The 16,456-nt window shown below is 31.7% G+C and overlaps 1 protein-coding gene across 1 annotated transcript in view; it reads right to left on the bottom strand.

Moving 5' to 3' along the window:
* The window catches only part of LOC149787552 (peroxisomal acyl-coenzyme A oxidase 1-like), an 81,466-nt gene extending 66,767 nt beyond the window's left edge, over positions 1-14,699 (bottom strand). The window contains exons 1-2 of the mRNA XM_089973697.1: positions 14,512-14,699; positions 2,372-2,528 (exon numbers count right to left, since the gene is read on the bottom strand). Coding sequence (XP_089829823.1) covers positions 2,372-2,528; positions 14,512-14,671 — 317 coding nt within the window. The 5' untranslated portion in view covers positions 14,672-14,699. The remainder of the gene's footprint in view (positions 1-2,371; positions 2,529-14,511) is intronic.
* Positions 14,700-16,456: the final 1,757 nt, after the last annotated feature.

The following is a 16,456-nucleotide window of genomic DNA, read 5'->3' as shown; positions in this document are numbered from 1 at the left end:
CATGATCATCACATCTCATTGAAATACAATAGGAATACTGTCTAGATCAATATACAGTATACAGTAATTAGTTTACACTGCATGATCATCACATCTCATTGAACTACTATAGGAATACTGTCTAGATCAAGATACAGTGTACAGTAATTAGTTTACACTGCATGATCATCACATCTCATTGAAATACAACAGGAATACTGTCTAGATCAAGATACAGTGTACAGCAATTTGTTTACACTGCATGATCATCACATCTCATTGAAATACAATAGGAATACTGTCTAGATCAAGATACAGTGTACAGTAATTAGTTTACACTGCATGATCATCACATCTCATTGAAATACAATAGGAATACTGTCTAGATCAAGATACAGTGTACAGTAATTAGTTTACACTGCATGATCATCACATCTCATTGAAATACAATAGGAATACTGTCTAGATCAAGATACAGTGTACAGTAATTAGTTTACACTGCATGATCATCACATCTCATTGAAATACAATAGGAATACTGTCTAGATCAAGATACAGTGTACAGCAATTTGTTTACACTGCATGATCATCACATCTCATTGAAATACAATAGGAATACTGTCTAGATCAAGATACAGTGTACAGCAATTTGTTTACACTGCATGATCATCACATCTCATTGAAATACAATAGGAATACTGTCTAGATCAAGATACAGTGTACAGTAATTAGTTTACACTGCACGATCATCACATCTCATTGAAATACAATAGGAATACTGTCTAGATCAAGATACAGTGTACAGTAATTAGTTTACACTGCATGATCATCACATCTCATTGAAATACAACAGGAATACTGTCTAGATCAAGATACAGTGTACAGTAATTAGTTTACACTGCATGATCATCACATCTCATTGAAATACAATAGGAATACTGTCTAGATCAAGATACAGTGTACAGTAATTAGTTTACACTGCATGATCATCACATCTCATTGAAATACAATAGGAATACTGTCTAGATCAAGATACAGTGTACAGTAATTAGTTTACACTGCATGATCATCACATCTCATTGAAATACAATAGGAATACTGTCTAGATCAAGATACAGTGTACAGTAATTAGTTTACACTGCATGATCATCACATCTCATTGAAATACAATAGGAATACTGTCTAGATCAAGATACAGTGTACAGTAATTTGTTTACACTGCATGATAATCATGTCTCATTGAAATACAATAGGAATACTGTCTATATAAATATACAGTGTACAATACTTTGTTTACACTGCAATTAAAAATCTTGATCACTCTAAAGTTTCTAAGGTATGTCCAGTGAATAATCTAATAACAGTTTGTTGGGATTTGTTTTACATAATATGCAAATGTTAACTGGTCTAAATTTCCAAAAAGTTTCATAAGATTTTTAAAATTATTAATATTTGAAAGAACAAACTAGGTAGGAAATCTCACTTTTCCTTTGGAGAATCCAGTGTCTCATGTAAATCAAATCAATAATATTTATTGCTTGCTTATGTCTTAAATATCAATAATCATTTTATTTAATATCTTCTGAAATGTGCACTCCTTCACAAAACTGAATTTTAACTAAAATTATGAGTTTGTTTTTTGCAGTGTTTAACATGTCAAATGATTGTCTTACCATTGAAATCAACCCAATTTATCCAGTTTATGTGCCTCATTTAGTTTTGGGAAACCGTCTAAATAACTGTATTTACACTTTGTAACATGAGAGATTTGATAACAAGACTGTTTCCATAACCTGAAAAGGTACAATGTATTCAAATGATTTGTCTTGATTTGCTGCACTTTTCTATGTATACACTAAGTTTTAGGCCGAGCATAAATCATGTTATAGTGACACTTAGAAAATGATAGCATATGCTCTCTATACTATGCCCAGCCATTCCTCAATCAAATTCTGGGTTGGCTGTTGTATAGGTCATGGTGACATCATTGTTGGTTTGATGACACTGATATGAATGCATGATTAATAATTTACCTTATTTAAGTGCTAAATCACCTGCCTGATGTTTTAGGTCAAGGTTTCCATTTTTTTTCATGTGTCTGGTGTACCTTTGTTCAAAATATTTTCACCACTATTTCACTGCTAGAGCCACACAAAAATCATGATTCATCTTTAAGTTGACAGTTTACAAAGTCTGAGAGGGACTGCAGCTTTAAGGCTAAAGATTTAATTGGTTCAATTCCTATGCAAATATGTTACACAGTAACAATATACAAAATTAAAGGGTCTTCATAATAATCATGGCCATAATCTATGTGTAATTAAGCTGCCCAGAGCAAAGTTCTGTCAGTGTACCAGTCGCATGAATCTTGAAGAGCACACTGATGATTTACCTTACTGCTATATCAAAGTCTTCCTGTGTCCAGTTCTTTTCTTTCTTTAGCTCATTTATTCTTAGAGTTCTGTGAATTGCATTCTCATATAATTCTGACTTTGAAAAGTGGGCAAGGCCATCACACTGGAAGAGAGGTTCAGCAAACAAGATCTTTTCTGCAACAAGGAAAAAATGTTTTTTTCATTTATAAAGTTAGTTTTGGTAGAAATTGTTTTACAATATTTGGGTGATCACATCTAGTTGTGTATACAGTGCATAACCTTTATGTATACAGTGGATACCTTTATATATACACTAGACACCATTTATGTATACAATGGATACCCTTTATGTATACAGCAGATACCCTTTATATATATATATATATATATATATATATATATATATATATATATATATATATATATATATATATATATACTGGATACCATTTATGTATTCTTTATGTACAAACTGGATATTCTTTATGTATACAGTGGAGATCCTTTATCTATACAGTTGATGCCCTTTACATGTACAGTGGATACCCTGTATATATACACTAGATACCTTTTACATATACAGTGGAAACCTTTTATGTATACAGTAGATACTCTTTATGTATACAGTGGATACCCTTTATGTCTACACTGCATACACTTTACATATACAGTGGATACCTTTTACATATAGTGGATACCCTTTATATAAACACTGGATGCCCTTTACATATACAGTGGATACCCTTTATGTATACAATGGATATCCTTTATGGATACAGTGGATCCCCATATCCACATGCACATATCCAGTATAGTGGATACCCTTTATATAAATGCTGGATGCCCTTTACATATACAGTGGATACCCTTTATGTATACAGTGGGTATCCTTTATGGATACAGTGGATCCCCCTTCTGTATACTCTGGATGCCCTTTCTGTATACACTGGATACCTTTTATGTATACAGTAGATACCCTTTATGTATACACTGAATATTCTTTATGTATACAATGGAGATCCTTTTTCTATACAGTTGATGCCCTTTACATGTACAGTGGATACCCTTTATGTATACACTAGATACCTTTTACATATACAGTGGATACCCTTTATGTATACAGTAGATACTCTTTATGTATACAGTGGATACCCTTTATGTCTACACTGCATACACTTTACGTATACAGTGGATAGCTTTTATGTATACAGTGGATACCTTTTACATATAGTGGATACCCTTTATATAAACACTGGATGCCCTTTACATATACAGTGGATACCCTTTATGTATACAGTGGATCCACCTTCTGTATACAGTGGATACCCTTTCTGTATACAATGGATACCCCTTATGTATACAGTGGATACCTTTTATGTATTCAGTGGATATCCCTTCTGTATACTCTGGATACCTTTCTGTATACACTGGATGCCCTTTCTGTATACACTTGATACCCTTTCTGTATATACTTGATGCCCTTTCTGTATACTGTGGATACCCTTAAGTATACAGTGGATACACTTTATGCATACAGTGGATACCCTTTTGTATACACTGGATATCCTTTATGTATACAGTAGATACACTTTATGTATACACTGAATGCCCTTTCTGTATACAATGGATACCCTTTATATATACACAGGGTATCATTTATCACACTAGATACATTAGACACAAAATAACTGAATAGACTTAGTTTTCAATAAACATGCTTTTCAACAACTAAACTATTCACTATTATATATTATTTAAGCACACTGCCTTAACTTTAGGTGGAATTCTGAAATACTTGTTCTTAACATCAATATACATTAAATTGAAAAATAATACAATCTTCCACACAAAAAATGGAAAAAGACATATAACCTTTTACTTCTAAGTATTGCCATTAATAAAACTATCTTTTATGCAGAATTATCTCACAAAAGTTTCATGTAAGATGTATTTTATATTAACCTATCTGAAACATTTACCCCATATATGGAAAATAATTTACATACCTATGATATTAAATCAAATAAAACTGTCAAAAGTTATTACAATCAATCTTCATACATAAAAAAAAAAAAATTAAGCTTTGGTATGCAATCTCATGACAATGATCAGCTTAGACATCAATACAATACCACTAGGTTCTTGACTACCATGGACACTAGCATTAAGTACAAACACACAATTCAGAGCACTGTGTCACATACTTTTCCCCAAAAAATAATTTTTGTTAACTGGAGCGATCCTGAGTGCATTATCTCATCAAAATATAAAAAGCCCCAGATGTGGCTTAGACAGATTTGACATTAGAAAACAATTAAATGATTGTTGGGACCAACTTATTCTTATGATCATCAGTTTCGAGAAAGTAATGACAAAAATGAAACAATACTTTTAACACCAAAAGGTAACACACTTTTTACAAATGAATAAAGAAAATATCTGAAATCGCATTGAAAGGGAGTAAAAGCAGAAATGTCTAAAATCCCACTGAAAGGGAGTAAAAGCAGAAATGTCTGAAATCCCACTGAAAGGGAGTAAAAGCAGAAATGTCTGAAATCCCACTGAAAGGGAGTAAAAGCAGAAATGTCTGAAATCCCACTGAAAGGGAGTAAAAGCAGAAATGTCTGAAATCCCATTGAAAGGGAGTAAAAGCAGAAATGTCTGAAATCCCATTGAAAGGGAGTAAAAGCAGAAATGTCTGAAATCCCATTGAAAGGGAGTAAAAGCAGAAATGATTCATTTTATCATATAAATTAACTTGGCATGCAACTAAAACTGCATGCATCCATATTTTTTCTGAAGACAAAATATGCAATACCTGAAAATTGTAAGCAAAAATACTAATCAAAGAGACAAATCACTAGATCTTTTGGTTTATCTACCTGTACACTAAGGTTAGAGTACACATCTAACACAGAGATATAAACAAGACAGACAGTGCTATCTCTGGATACTACATGAGGATGCATGATAATATGAAGTGAAATTATACATGGAGAGTCAATTACTGGGTTTCTATGAGAGTCTGTAGTTCTACTATATATGCATGCTTATATCGATGACTAGAATCTATTTTGTTTCTGTGAGGTATGAGCTTAGTTGAGTAGGTGGGTTGGGGGTCAGTATATGCAAGCAGTCTGATAAGTGCTGTTACCTGTGTATGTCTAGTATGAATTCTCAGCAGTGGATACATTAAAAATTCTATAACCTGTATAATATATTCTCTCTCTCTCTCTCTCTCTCTCTCTCTCTCTCTCTCTCTCTCTCTATATATATATATATATATATATATATATATATACATACATTAAGTTTGTTATGGATCAATGGTATAGTATCCCATCCTCTATAAAATAATAACTGGAAGCTATCAGTTTTTATTTCAAAATATTGTTTGTCAGAGCACTGCTGTCATTAACTTGTAATTAAAGTAACAGGATGTACAAATTAAAATATTTAACTGTTGATTTCTTTTATTATCTGGATACTAATGTAACGGCCAAGCTAGGTCCTGATAATACTATCTTGGAGTATCGCACCAGGGATGAGTATGCTTTTTATCAGCTGACTGAGGAGGGGGAGAATGGAGTAAACTCGAACTCTTGATTTCTTTTCAACCATAACACAAGATGATTCATTTATTAAGAAACTGCGAATAAAGCCAGTTCATGACCATGACAGTCTTGTTGTTTTGTCCTAAGCCAAAATATTATCATTGTTTGAAGGTACTGTATGGTATATGATAATTTCATGCAAGGTCAGGATACACATTAGCACTATGCTATTAGTTCATTATATTATTTCTTCTGATGAGTAAAGATTATATTAGAGTTACCATATGTGAATTTAGTTGCATTAAAGGTTACTACAGAAGAGAAACTATGATTTGATTGTAATCGTGAAATGTAAAAATCTGCAAGGAAAACACTTGCTTGACTTTACACTTCAACCTTCATGTAATACTTATTTGAAGTGTATTGGTATGAATGGAAGTAAATTGGATATCAAGTCAGTGAGGAAAACACTCACAATGACTTTGACAACTAATACATTATAAAATAGAAACATAACTTACATTGTTTAGATTGCCAGCATAATCAAGTATTGTTGAATTGAATTTAGAATGTCAAGTCGGTGAGGAAAACACTCACAATGACTTAGACAACTAGTAAATTATAAAATAGACAAATAACTTGTGTTTTATAGATTGCTAGAATAATCAAGTATTGTTGAATTGAAGTTAGAATGTCAAGTCGGTGAGGAAAACACTCACAATGACTTAGACATTTTATTTCCCTAAGAACTTTGTTGGACCTATAATTTAAGAAAAAGGAATTATATATTTGTAATGTAGCAAAACTTTTCTGTATGTATTTAGCTTCATAAAATTAATTAAATAAAGAAAATAAATAAAGAAATGAATAAAAGTATTGGTCTGTGAGGACAACACTCACTTGACCATATAACTGAATTTCAAATAACAAATGATAAAACAATATCTATATTGCTTGTAAAATAAATTAGAAATGACTAGAATGTGTACAAGTTGGAAGAGAGAAAGGAATTAAAAATAATAAAAAAATAACTTAAATAAAAATTGATTTGCACTTAAATAAACTTTATAAAAATATTTACTGTCCAAAATATTGCCTAAAGTTACATAATTCTCTAATAAACTAAACAAAACAAAATATAAAAAAAATTTAAAAAAATAAAACTCACAATAACTGTGATGTACCTAGTTTGATGGCTGCTAGCTGACTGAACCCCCTCAAGCAGCCCACAAAGCCTTATATACTCCTGACAAAACCCACAATACCCACAAAGCCCACAAAACCCACAATCCTTGTTGGAATGTTCAAACCATCATGCGCTAGTATTGCATGTGTATATTTAGTTAATTTTCACAGTGATTATTTATGGAAATTACCAGCGGGATATTTTACACATTGCTACATTGCGAATGAATTGCCATAAGTAAAAATAGAAAAAGAAAAAAAAAAATTCAGTTTTGCATTTCGCGGCACATACCGTGTTAGTCTGTCGCTATAGCAATGGTTCGGAAACCGTGTTATGCACTCTTACAATATTACCGAGGTAGACCGCATGAAAGGGTAGTCAACAGTTATATGTACCAAAGAAACAAAGAAGAGGAAAAACAAACTTAAATGCAATGACGTATACAAATGAAACCCCAGGGACTATAAACACATTGAGTATGTAGTGTACAGTCTTAAGCTGTTAACTAGAAATAGCCATTAATCGAATTATCAAGGATGCCAGCCGCCGGCATGATACTCCCTATTTTCGCTATCACAAAAACACGTAGACTATACCAGCTAACTATTAATCGACAAGTAAACAAAACACAGGATCCTAGAAAATAGAAATGTCAACTCATTTGAGCAATTCACTGCTAATGCACAGATTTATAATTTAAAAAAAAAAAAAATCTATACCGAATTGGACGGCTTGTATGAATAGTGTTTACCGTATATATGCATGCATATCTCACTCCCTAAATGCAGGTTATTACACTAATTAGCATGAATCTATCAAAACTACATAATGAATAAAAGCAGCAGCGTTTGGTTAAGATGTACATAAAATGTGTCCATTTATCGTGTACTTGTCACCCATCAAGTAACAACTTCAAGCGTCACATAAGGAATTTACAAATATTCTCAAGTAAAACATTTTCTTAATATTTTTAAGATATTAGTGACCACTTAAATTTTTTTGCACAAAACAACAAAAGATACATCACTGTTTCAAGTTCCATTAAATTGGTATTAAAACTTTACCAGGGTAGAAAATGTAAACTCATGTAACAAGGACAGGCAAACAAAATTTTATTTCTCCATTTAAAATTCATAAAATGTTTAGGAGCCAGCGATTTACAGATTTGGTGCTGATGGTAGCTTAATGACACCCATTGATAACATTCTGTATTCAGCTTCTTCAATGCCCCTTAATTTGCTTGAAAAATTTGGCTGCCAGTGGTCATTTGGACTTAATCTAAAAACACAAATATTTATGTATACTTATAAATTATTTAGTATGTTGTATTGGTGATGTATTAGTACATGTATGTACTTTAAAATATTGATATAGTCCTAGATTTATATTTTTTGTTGCATTATTTTCATTTGCAATAGATAATATTCATTCTTGATGCACCTCTTGGCTTTTATGTATGCTCAGTGGCACGACAACTTGCATAGGGTACTTCTGAACTAAGCACTTGATGTCAAAGGAAACTTTTCAGTCCTTATTGTGGGCCTATTGCTATAAAGTCTCTTGACAATACTCAATGTAAATTCTTTCAAAATCTGATTTTTAGCAAAGCAATGTTATACTGTGTAACTTTCCTAGACAAAAGACAAGAATCATGTTACTATGACTGCCAATTCTGTTCCATAATTCATACATTAGATGCACATGTATTAATTAGAAGCAATTAAATTATACACAATCCTTAATTGGAAATGCAGTACTTATTTCAGTTTAATTAGGTGCATGTGAGTGCTATCCTCTTAAAATAACAATACACAAGAATCTCTAAACAGTAATCAAGTTTAATTACTGCCATTCCATCAATGTCACACAGGTTGGTCAGAAAGAAAAATAAAGATTGTACTGCAAAAAGAACAAATGTTAATATTTAAGGCTACTTTCTGACATGTCAATAGGATAAATTGGTATAGAATTTCAGTCATGTATATGTCAATAGGATAAACTGGTATAGAATTTCAGTCATGTTTATGTCAATAGGATAAACTGGTATAAAATTTCAGTCATGTTTATGTCAATTGGATAAATTGGTATAGAATTTCAGTCATGTTTATGTCAATAGGATAAATTGGTATAAAATTTCAGTCATGTTTATGTCAATAGGATAAATTGGTATAGAATTTCAGTCATGTTTATGTCAATAGGATAAATTGGTATAGAATTTCAGTCATGTTTATGTCAATAGGATAAATTGGTATAAAATTTCAGTCATGTTTATGTCAATAGGATAAATTGGTATAAAATTTCAGTCATGTTTATGTCAATTGGATAAACTGGTATAAAATTTCAGTCATGTTTATGTCAATTGGATAAACTGGTATAGAATTTCAGTCATGTTTATGTCAATAGGATAAATTGGTATAAAATTTCAGTCATGTTTATGTCAATTGGATAAACTGGTATAGAATTTCAGTCATGTTTATGTCAATAGGATAAATTGGTACAGAATTCCAGTCATGTTTATGTCAATAGGATAAATTGGTATAGAATTTCAGTCATGTTTATGTCAATAGGATAAATTGGTACAGAATTTCAGTCATGTTTATGTCAAAATAGGATAAATTGCTATAGAATTTCAGTCATGTTTATGTCAATAGGTTAAATTGGTATAGAATTTCAGTCATGTTTATGTCAATAGGATAAATTGGTACAGAATTTCAGTCATGTTTATGTCAAAATAGGATAAATTGCTATAGAATTTCAGTCATGTTTATGTCAATAGGTTAAATTGGTATAGAATTTCAGTCATGTTTATGTCAATAGGACAAACTGGTATAGAATTTCAGTCATGTTTATGTCAACAGGATAAACTGGTATAGAATTTCAGTCATGTTTATGTCAATAGGATAAATTGGTATAGAATTTCAGTCATGTTTATGTCAATAGGATAAATTGGTATAGAATTTCAGTCATGTTTATGAACACTACAGCTGTTTATGCACAACAACATAACATACAAGTACTTCTGGTCCATATTTTGATGTCAGTCATAAATTACCATCTCAAGAGTACCAAGAAAATACTGGTGTTTCCTTGCTGACTTCTTTCTTTTCAATGGTATCGTGTATTTGTAATTAAAGATAAACAATTTATATTAAATCTATTTAAAGAATTCCCTTTTTTTGTCACATATCACGTAACTTACCGGTTCACACAACAGTCACATATCATCCTTATGGACATCATTAGCAAGCATCCAGATCAACTTTAAAGAACCTCTGATTGGTTACATGATGTTTTTTTTTAACAGGATAGTGAGTGTGTCACGTGCAAAATGAAACTTCTGTGCAACTGTCTGGATTTTCAGTAAACACGGAACCCAAAGTTTTACTTGTGCAACAGTGAAAGTGGACAGACATGGATGGATTGTCTATAAATTAATAAATTTGTCAACTGTTGAATAAATAGAAGTATGTAAGTTTTCTTTATTCAAACATGATATAAAATGACTCCACAAAGCATGTCTTACTATTTACTCAAAATATTGTGACAGGACAAGTTGTTAATTATCACGTAAACAGACAGATGAATCACATGCAACAGTCATGTGATAAAAATTAAATTTTTCAGCATTACTTTTCCAACCAACTAGAAAACTTTAACAGGTTAGAAATCAGAATAGACAAGTTTATATGAAACATCCATAGCTTTATGTACTTGCAATCCTAAAAAAAAATCTATTTTAATTGTTTTTGTACATGAGTAATGTCCATTTTGATCTCTCTGCAATGTAATGTTTTCGGAAATGACATAGGAAATTAAGAATTAACAAGCACATATTTGACGTCTTTATTATCACAGTATCACATGAACATGCATAATAAGTAATACTTATGAGCAATTAGTCTGAAATGCTTTGCACAGCCTCTTTTCAACAAACATGGGCATCTGATAGTAGACTGTACACACAACCATATATATATACAAACGTTAATTACCATGATCATTAAATTAAATGAAGGAACGAAGAAATAGATTATTGGACTACTTGGCCCATAGCAGAGTCAGACTTCACCTACCCAAATCAACCCATAATGTACTTGATCCATAATGAACTCGGACTGTATGGTCAGCTTTTGATACATAATTTATATAATAGTAATATAGATGTTGTTGTTGTTGTTGTTGTGGGGTTTAACGCCATTTTTCAGCACATGATAGACTATACATGACAACCAGTATTAATGGTGGAGGAAGAACCCGGGCAAAACACCGGAAAGAACCACTAACCCACAAGAAGCTACTGGCAAGCTTTCTCACATACCCACATTGGCTGAATTCAAGACTCAAACTGACGCAGACAGAGCTTAAAGGAGAGCGCTTTTGACCACTCTGCCACTCAGGGCCCCAGTAATGTGGATGTCATGTTCTTCTTGTTCAACAACCATTTCATATTTTATATTCTTTGTATGTTTCTTTCAACATTCATTTATTATGCTATAGAAATAAAGTGGGGGAAAAAATCATAATCCCAGATTAATTAAACTACATACTGCATAATCAACATTTTGAAACTGTCCTTGTCCTGCTGCCTTTAACTGAATTTTATGCTAGCATATATCTGGTCTACTATTTGTAATAGTAAACATGTTCTGACATGTGTGAATCTGATTACAGTCGCACTTCTCATCCATATGCCATTCATTTTTTATCAACAGTAAATATTTTCCATTACAGTCAGCTCCACTTAAATGCATATCGCTTAATTGCATAGCAATAGTATGGTCCTGTTTTTCATTGTAAATATACATGAATTCCGCTTAAATGCATAGCTTGGGTCCGGTCCCAAGACTATGTATATAAACGGAGTTGGCTGTATTCTAAGTTGTAAACATCTTTGTCCTAACCGACAAAGCAAACATTTCAAATTCGTATGCATTTATTTTTCAAGTATAAAATCATATTCCTTCTCTCGATACAAACAGTAATTTTACGTTTTATTTATTATCAGCAGAAAATATTTTATGTCCTCTTTTTTTGACCCAATTCAGTACCCCAAAAAGTTCATAGGATGAACAATTTTCATCTGGAAGTTTTTTGATGACATTTAAGGTGCCGAACATTCAACAATCAGATCAGATTGATTTGATTAAGATAAATTATTATTAATATGTAGAAAAACAAGTAATATTTAATTTAATCAGAGCATATGTGACTGCATGACTACATTGATATATACTTTATTTACTTCCAATAATAAACAGTTGACAAAGAAAGATATAACAACATACAATATGTTTAGGTCCTATTTCAGTGCCCAACAGTAAATTAGTTACTAAATCAGTCCCTGGTATGACCACAGATATAAGCCTCAGTAGGTTTTAAGTACTTACCTCTCCCTTGGAATACTCCACCCAGTGCTGGTAAAGTCTGCCCTCCATATCTTTAAATAGGGTTTGCTTAACTCTCTGTATATGTTCTTTGCACACCTTTCTCTTCTTAATGAATGGATTATAGAAGTAATACTGACATATATTGTTTAGACATCCATATTTCCTTGACAAATTGATACTAGTTATCATTCAATTGATAAAATCAAGACAACAGGTTTGAATTCGATTTTACCAAAGTTAGTTTAAACAGTTTTCTCTACATTTTCAGTTACATTCAATAATGTAACTGTCATTCTGAATGAAATATAGGTATCAAAAGATGGTTGTAACATACTTGTATTACAAACTGAGTTGCTATGAGATACAGAAGCCACAAGCAAGTCCATACTGTTGTAGTTACTACCCTTCAACACTCCACACAAAGGTATGTACCCATGGATACATGGATATGATCGTTTAATTTTGGGGGCATAAGAATGTGAGTGTCTCATCACGGTTAATCAATTTACCTGCAAAGTCTACATACTCATTACCATTTAACTAATTAGTTAGCAAATAACATGTTAGGATTAAATATTTCTTGTACAATAACAACAGGTGTAGCAAACCCAAACAATATCACCAAGACATAACACACTTTGGTCTGAAATATTGGATATTGTACAATATCAGGAAGTGCTATGAAGCCATACAAGATCAAGGTTAAGGTAGACTTTGATATTCTTTTTAAACATTTCTTGTCCAATAGCAACAAGTTTTACAAAGCTATACAATATCAAGTTAAAGGCAGACTTTGTTGTGTGCTGACTCCGTAATGGGACAGTATATTAAGAGAAAATTTCTCGATTAAATTTGCTTAGGCCAAATTTGTAATGGGCCGACTTCATTATGGACCAAGATCTCCTGTTACCAAAGAAACATACCGCACAGCTTATGTGCCCTCAAACAACTCATAATAAATTGTTATTTAGCAAACAATGTTAAAGGCTCTTCGAGTTGAGAATAAGGAAATAAGGTGGGATATAAAACATGGAAAAAATAGTTGCCACATGCATGGTAGCTTGAGACTGATTATTTAGAACAAAATATAGCACCGTTTATTTGCCAATCAATTGCTGGTACTTATATAACACACTGCGTAGAATATGGTTTCTTTGAATCATGTCAAAGGGCCAGTCCTTTTCACAAGATACTTGCAATGATAAAAATTAACTGTTAATTAATTAGAGTGGCTTTCTTGCTAGTTTACTCAAGACTTTTAACTTTCAGATATTGTGTAGTTTGGCCACAGCTGACCAGCATATGAAAGGAGGACGTGTCTTGAAGGAAAATAAGCCACATCAAATGGAGAAATAGTATCCTTTGAGAATTTCATGAAAATCAGTCAATATTTAGTTAAAATAAGGCTTAAAAGTGCTATGAGAAAAAATCTGATTATACGTCCTTGAATCTCACAATTTTTTTTATTCAATCTCCCTACCTGCTTTTGAAAATCTGACAGGTATGACTCTGCAGCAACAAAACTAAGTCAAACTTGACCCCATTAAAAGTGGCAAATTTGCAACTGCATTGGGTCGATATTTGTGCTTGGCTTTTAATTAATTGACTCAGAAGGAAAAATGTTTTGCAGTTTTTGTAAAGTACGTCCCACAATGGCACAGGTTGGAAAGTCAAGCAGTGTATCATCAATGAAACCAACAAATTCGGGTTTGAACCAGTCAAGTCTAGTGATAGTTCTGAACCTCACAAGGCATTTGCAGTACAGAATATGCAAGACAACAGCCAGCATGTGCAAAAATTCCATTCATTTCGAGCTGCTAACACTCCACTAAAAAAAGACATTAAAAAAACTAAATGAGACCTAAATGAAAAAGAGAAGTCTCTTAAACACGGGGTAGTCGTTGGTCCTACATTGTAAGAGGTCGGCCTTAATATGTCGAAATCTTATACTGTAGGACTAGGTCGTCGGCATCTCGTTAGTATCGAAACGCCCAGTCGAAAAACTTGTCAAAGTCAAAATGTCGAATTACCAATTTCCCTTCTTCTCCTCGTTTTTTCCTTGCCTCCATCTAGAATATATGTTAGTTCATCAGTATTGAATGTGCATGTGTCTCGTTCCTTCTGTAAATCGGGATTAACTGTGGTCCTCCATTCTTTCCGCAAAAATTCGTCTATAGTGCGTGTCGCCATTTTGGACAAAACGAGTCACATGACTATCATTGGGTGAAATAATAGCTTGATTTCAACCTATATGATTCTGCCCAAATCACGGACTGACTCTGCCCAAGTTACAGGCAATGAAAAATATTTACAAGAAAAACAATGGGACACATACCTGATCTATTTTAAAAGGCATTAATGTCTTTGCAAACGGAATGAAAAATGTTGATTTTTAGCTTTAACATTTACACTGGACAATTATTACCCAATTTTGAGCAGAAATCTGAATAAAATAAAGATGATTTATCACATTTTCTTTTTTTTTTTACCAAAATAATTTTTTTTATCTTTAAAATAAAGACAATTCAAAGTTATTTCAATAATTATACCTGAAAAACACATTGAAAGTTTTCATAAATCTGGCCAGTCTAGTCGACTTTGAGCACTATCAAATAGTAATGCATATAAATTTACCCATTTTTTTATGTCTCTTGCAATCTTTGCATTGTATTCTCCTCAAAAATACAATGTGAAAAGTTATTGATGAGTAATACAATTGTATAACACACTTTGCTGCTGTGATTTAATTTTTTTGTTGTATCTTTTGAGTAAAATCTTGAACCAGTAAACAAACCTATTTCCATTTCAACCTTTGAAATATTTTTAAATAATTCATTTAAAGCACATATTAAATCCATTAAAAATTGATTTGGGAAAATATATTTTATTATATTTCAGCATCATTTTGTGTTCTAGAATTTAATTAAATCCAGCTGTTCAGTAAACTGGCAAATGACATCAAAAGTGTTTTAATTATAGTGGCATTGCAAGATGATCCCTCTATTATTTTTTGTGATGAAATTAATTAAGGGAGCACTGAACAGTATTAAACAAGCAGTGATAATATGATGTTTAATTAGAGTGGCATTATTCAGACAGTTTTTGCACACTGTTGGTCAAATGCTCTCACTATTATTGTTTGCAATTAAACTAATTAAATACTAATATGCTTCTTTTTATCTTTGCTATTGTACAGTGGACATTTTTAATAATAATGTGCATACAATTCAGTACAATATTAGAAATTCGGCAGCTAAAGAAAATAGCTTTTACTGTACTGATTGCCTTAGCTAAATACATAAGGTTATTTTTGTATAAAGATAAATTCTAGATAAATCTATATTTTAAAAAGGCATTAGCATAATCAGACCAATATATATATATATATATATATATATATATATATATATATATATATATATATATATATATATACAGAACAATACCCATCATACAAATAAAATCGACATAAAGCGAACCAGGCCAGTCTTTATTATACAAGTTATATGAGTACATAGTACAATACAGTATCAAAATTAATTCTGCCTAAAGCTAACAAGCGCATTAACATACTCAGACTATTATATGTAGACAAAACAATATAATAAACACACACACACACATATGCACACGTATGCTACTGCATAGACCATGTTCTCATGATTTTTTGCAGTTATTCATTTGCATAAAGTAATTGATTTATTATGAATTAATATAAAATAAATAACATACCATGCTTTAGACAAAGATTGGCATATTTTTCATTTTTCAACAAAGATGACACCACCATTTTCATTTTTCTTTATTTTAACTAATACGAGGTTTACAACATTTGAATCATAGAAACATAAAATACTGACATATGAAATTGTATTCAATTAAATCAAAAATCTGACAGCACCCAAGTTTAATTGTTTAGTATATGTGTTATTTATACAATGTACAGGATAAAAATAAATTAAATTAAATCTAGAA

The sequence above is a fragment of the Sinohyriopsis cumingii genome, chromosome 11 (assembly GCF_028554795.1).
Source record: "Sinohyriopsis cumingii isolate HCF-2022 chromosome 11, ASM2855479v2, whole genome shotgun sequence".
In the NCBI taxonomy this organism is placed as follows: domain Eukaryota; kingdom Metazoa; phylum Mollusca; class Bivalvia; order Unionida; family Unionidae; genus Sinohyriopsis; species Sinohyriopsis cumingii.
The sequence above is the reverse complement of the archived record's forward strand: the minus strand, read 5'-3'. Positions and strand labels throughout refer to the sequence as shown.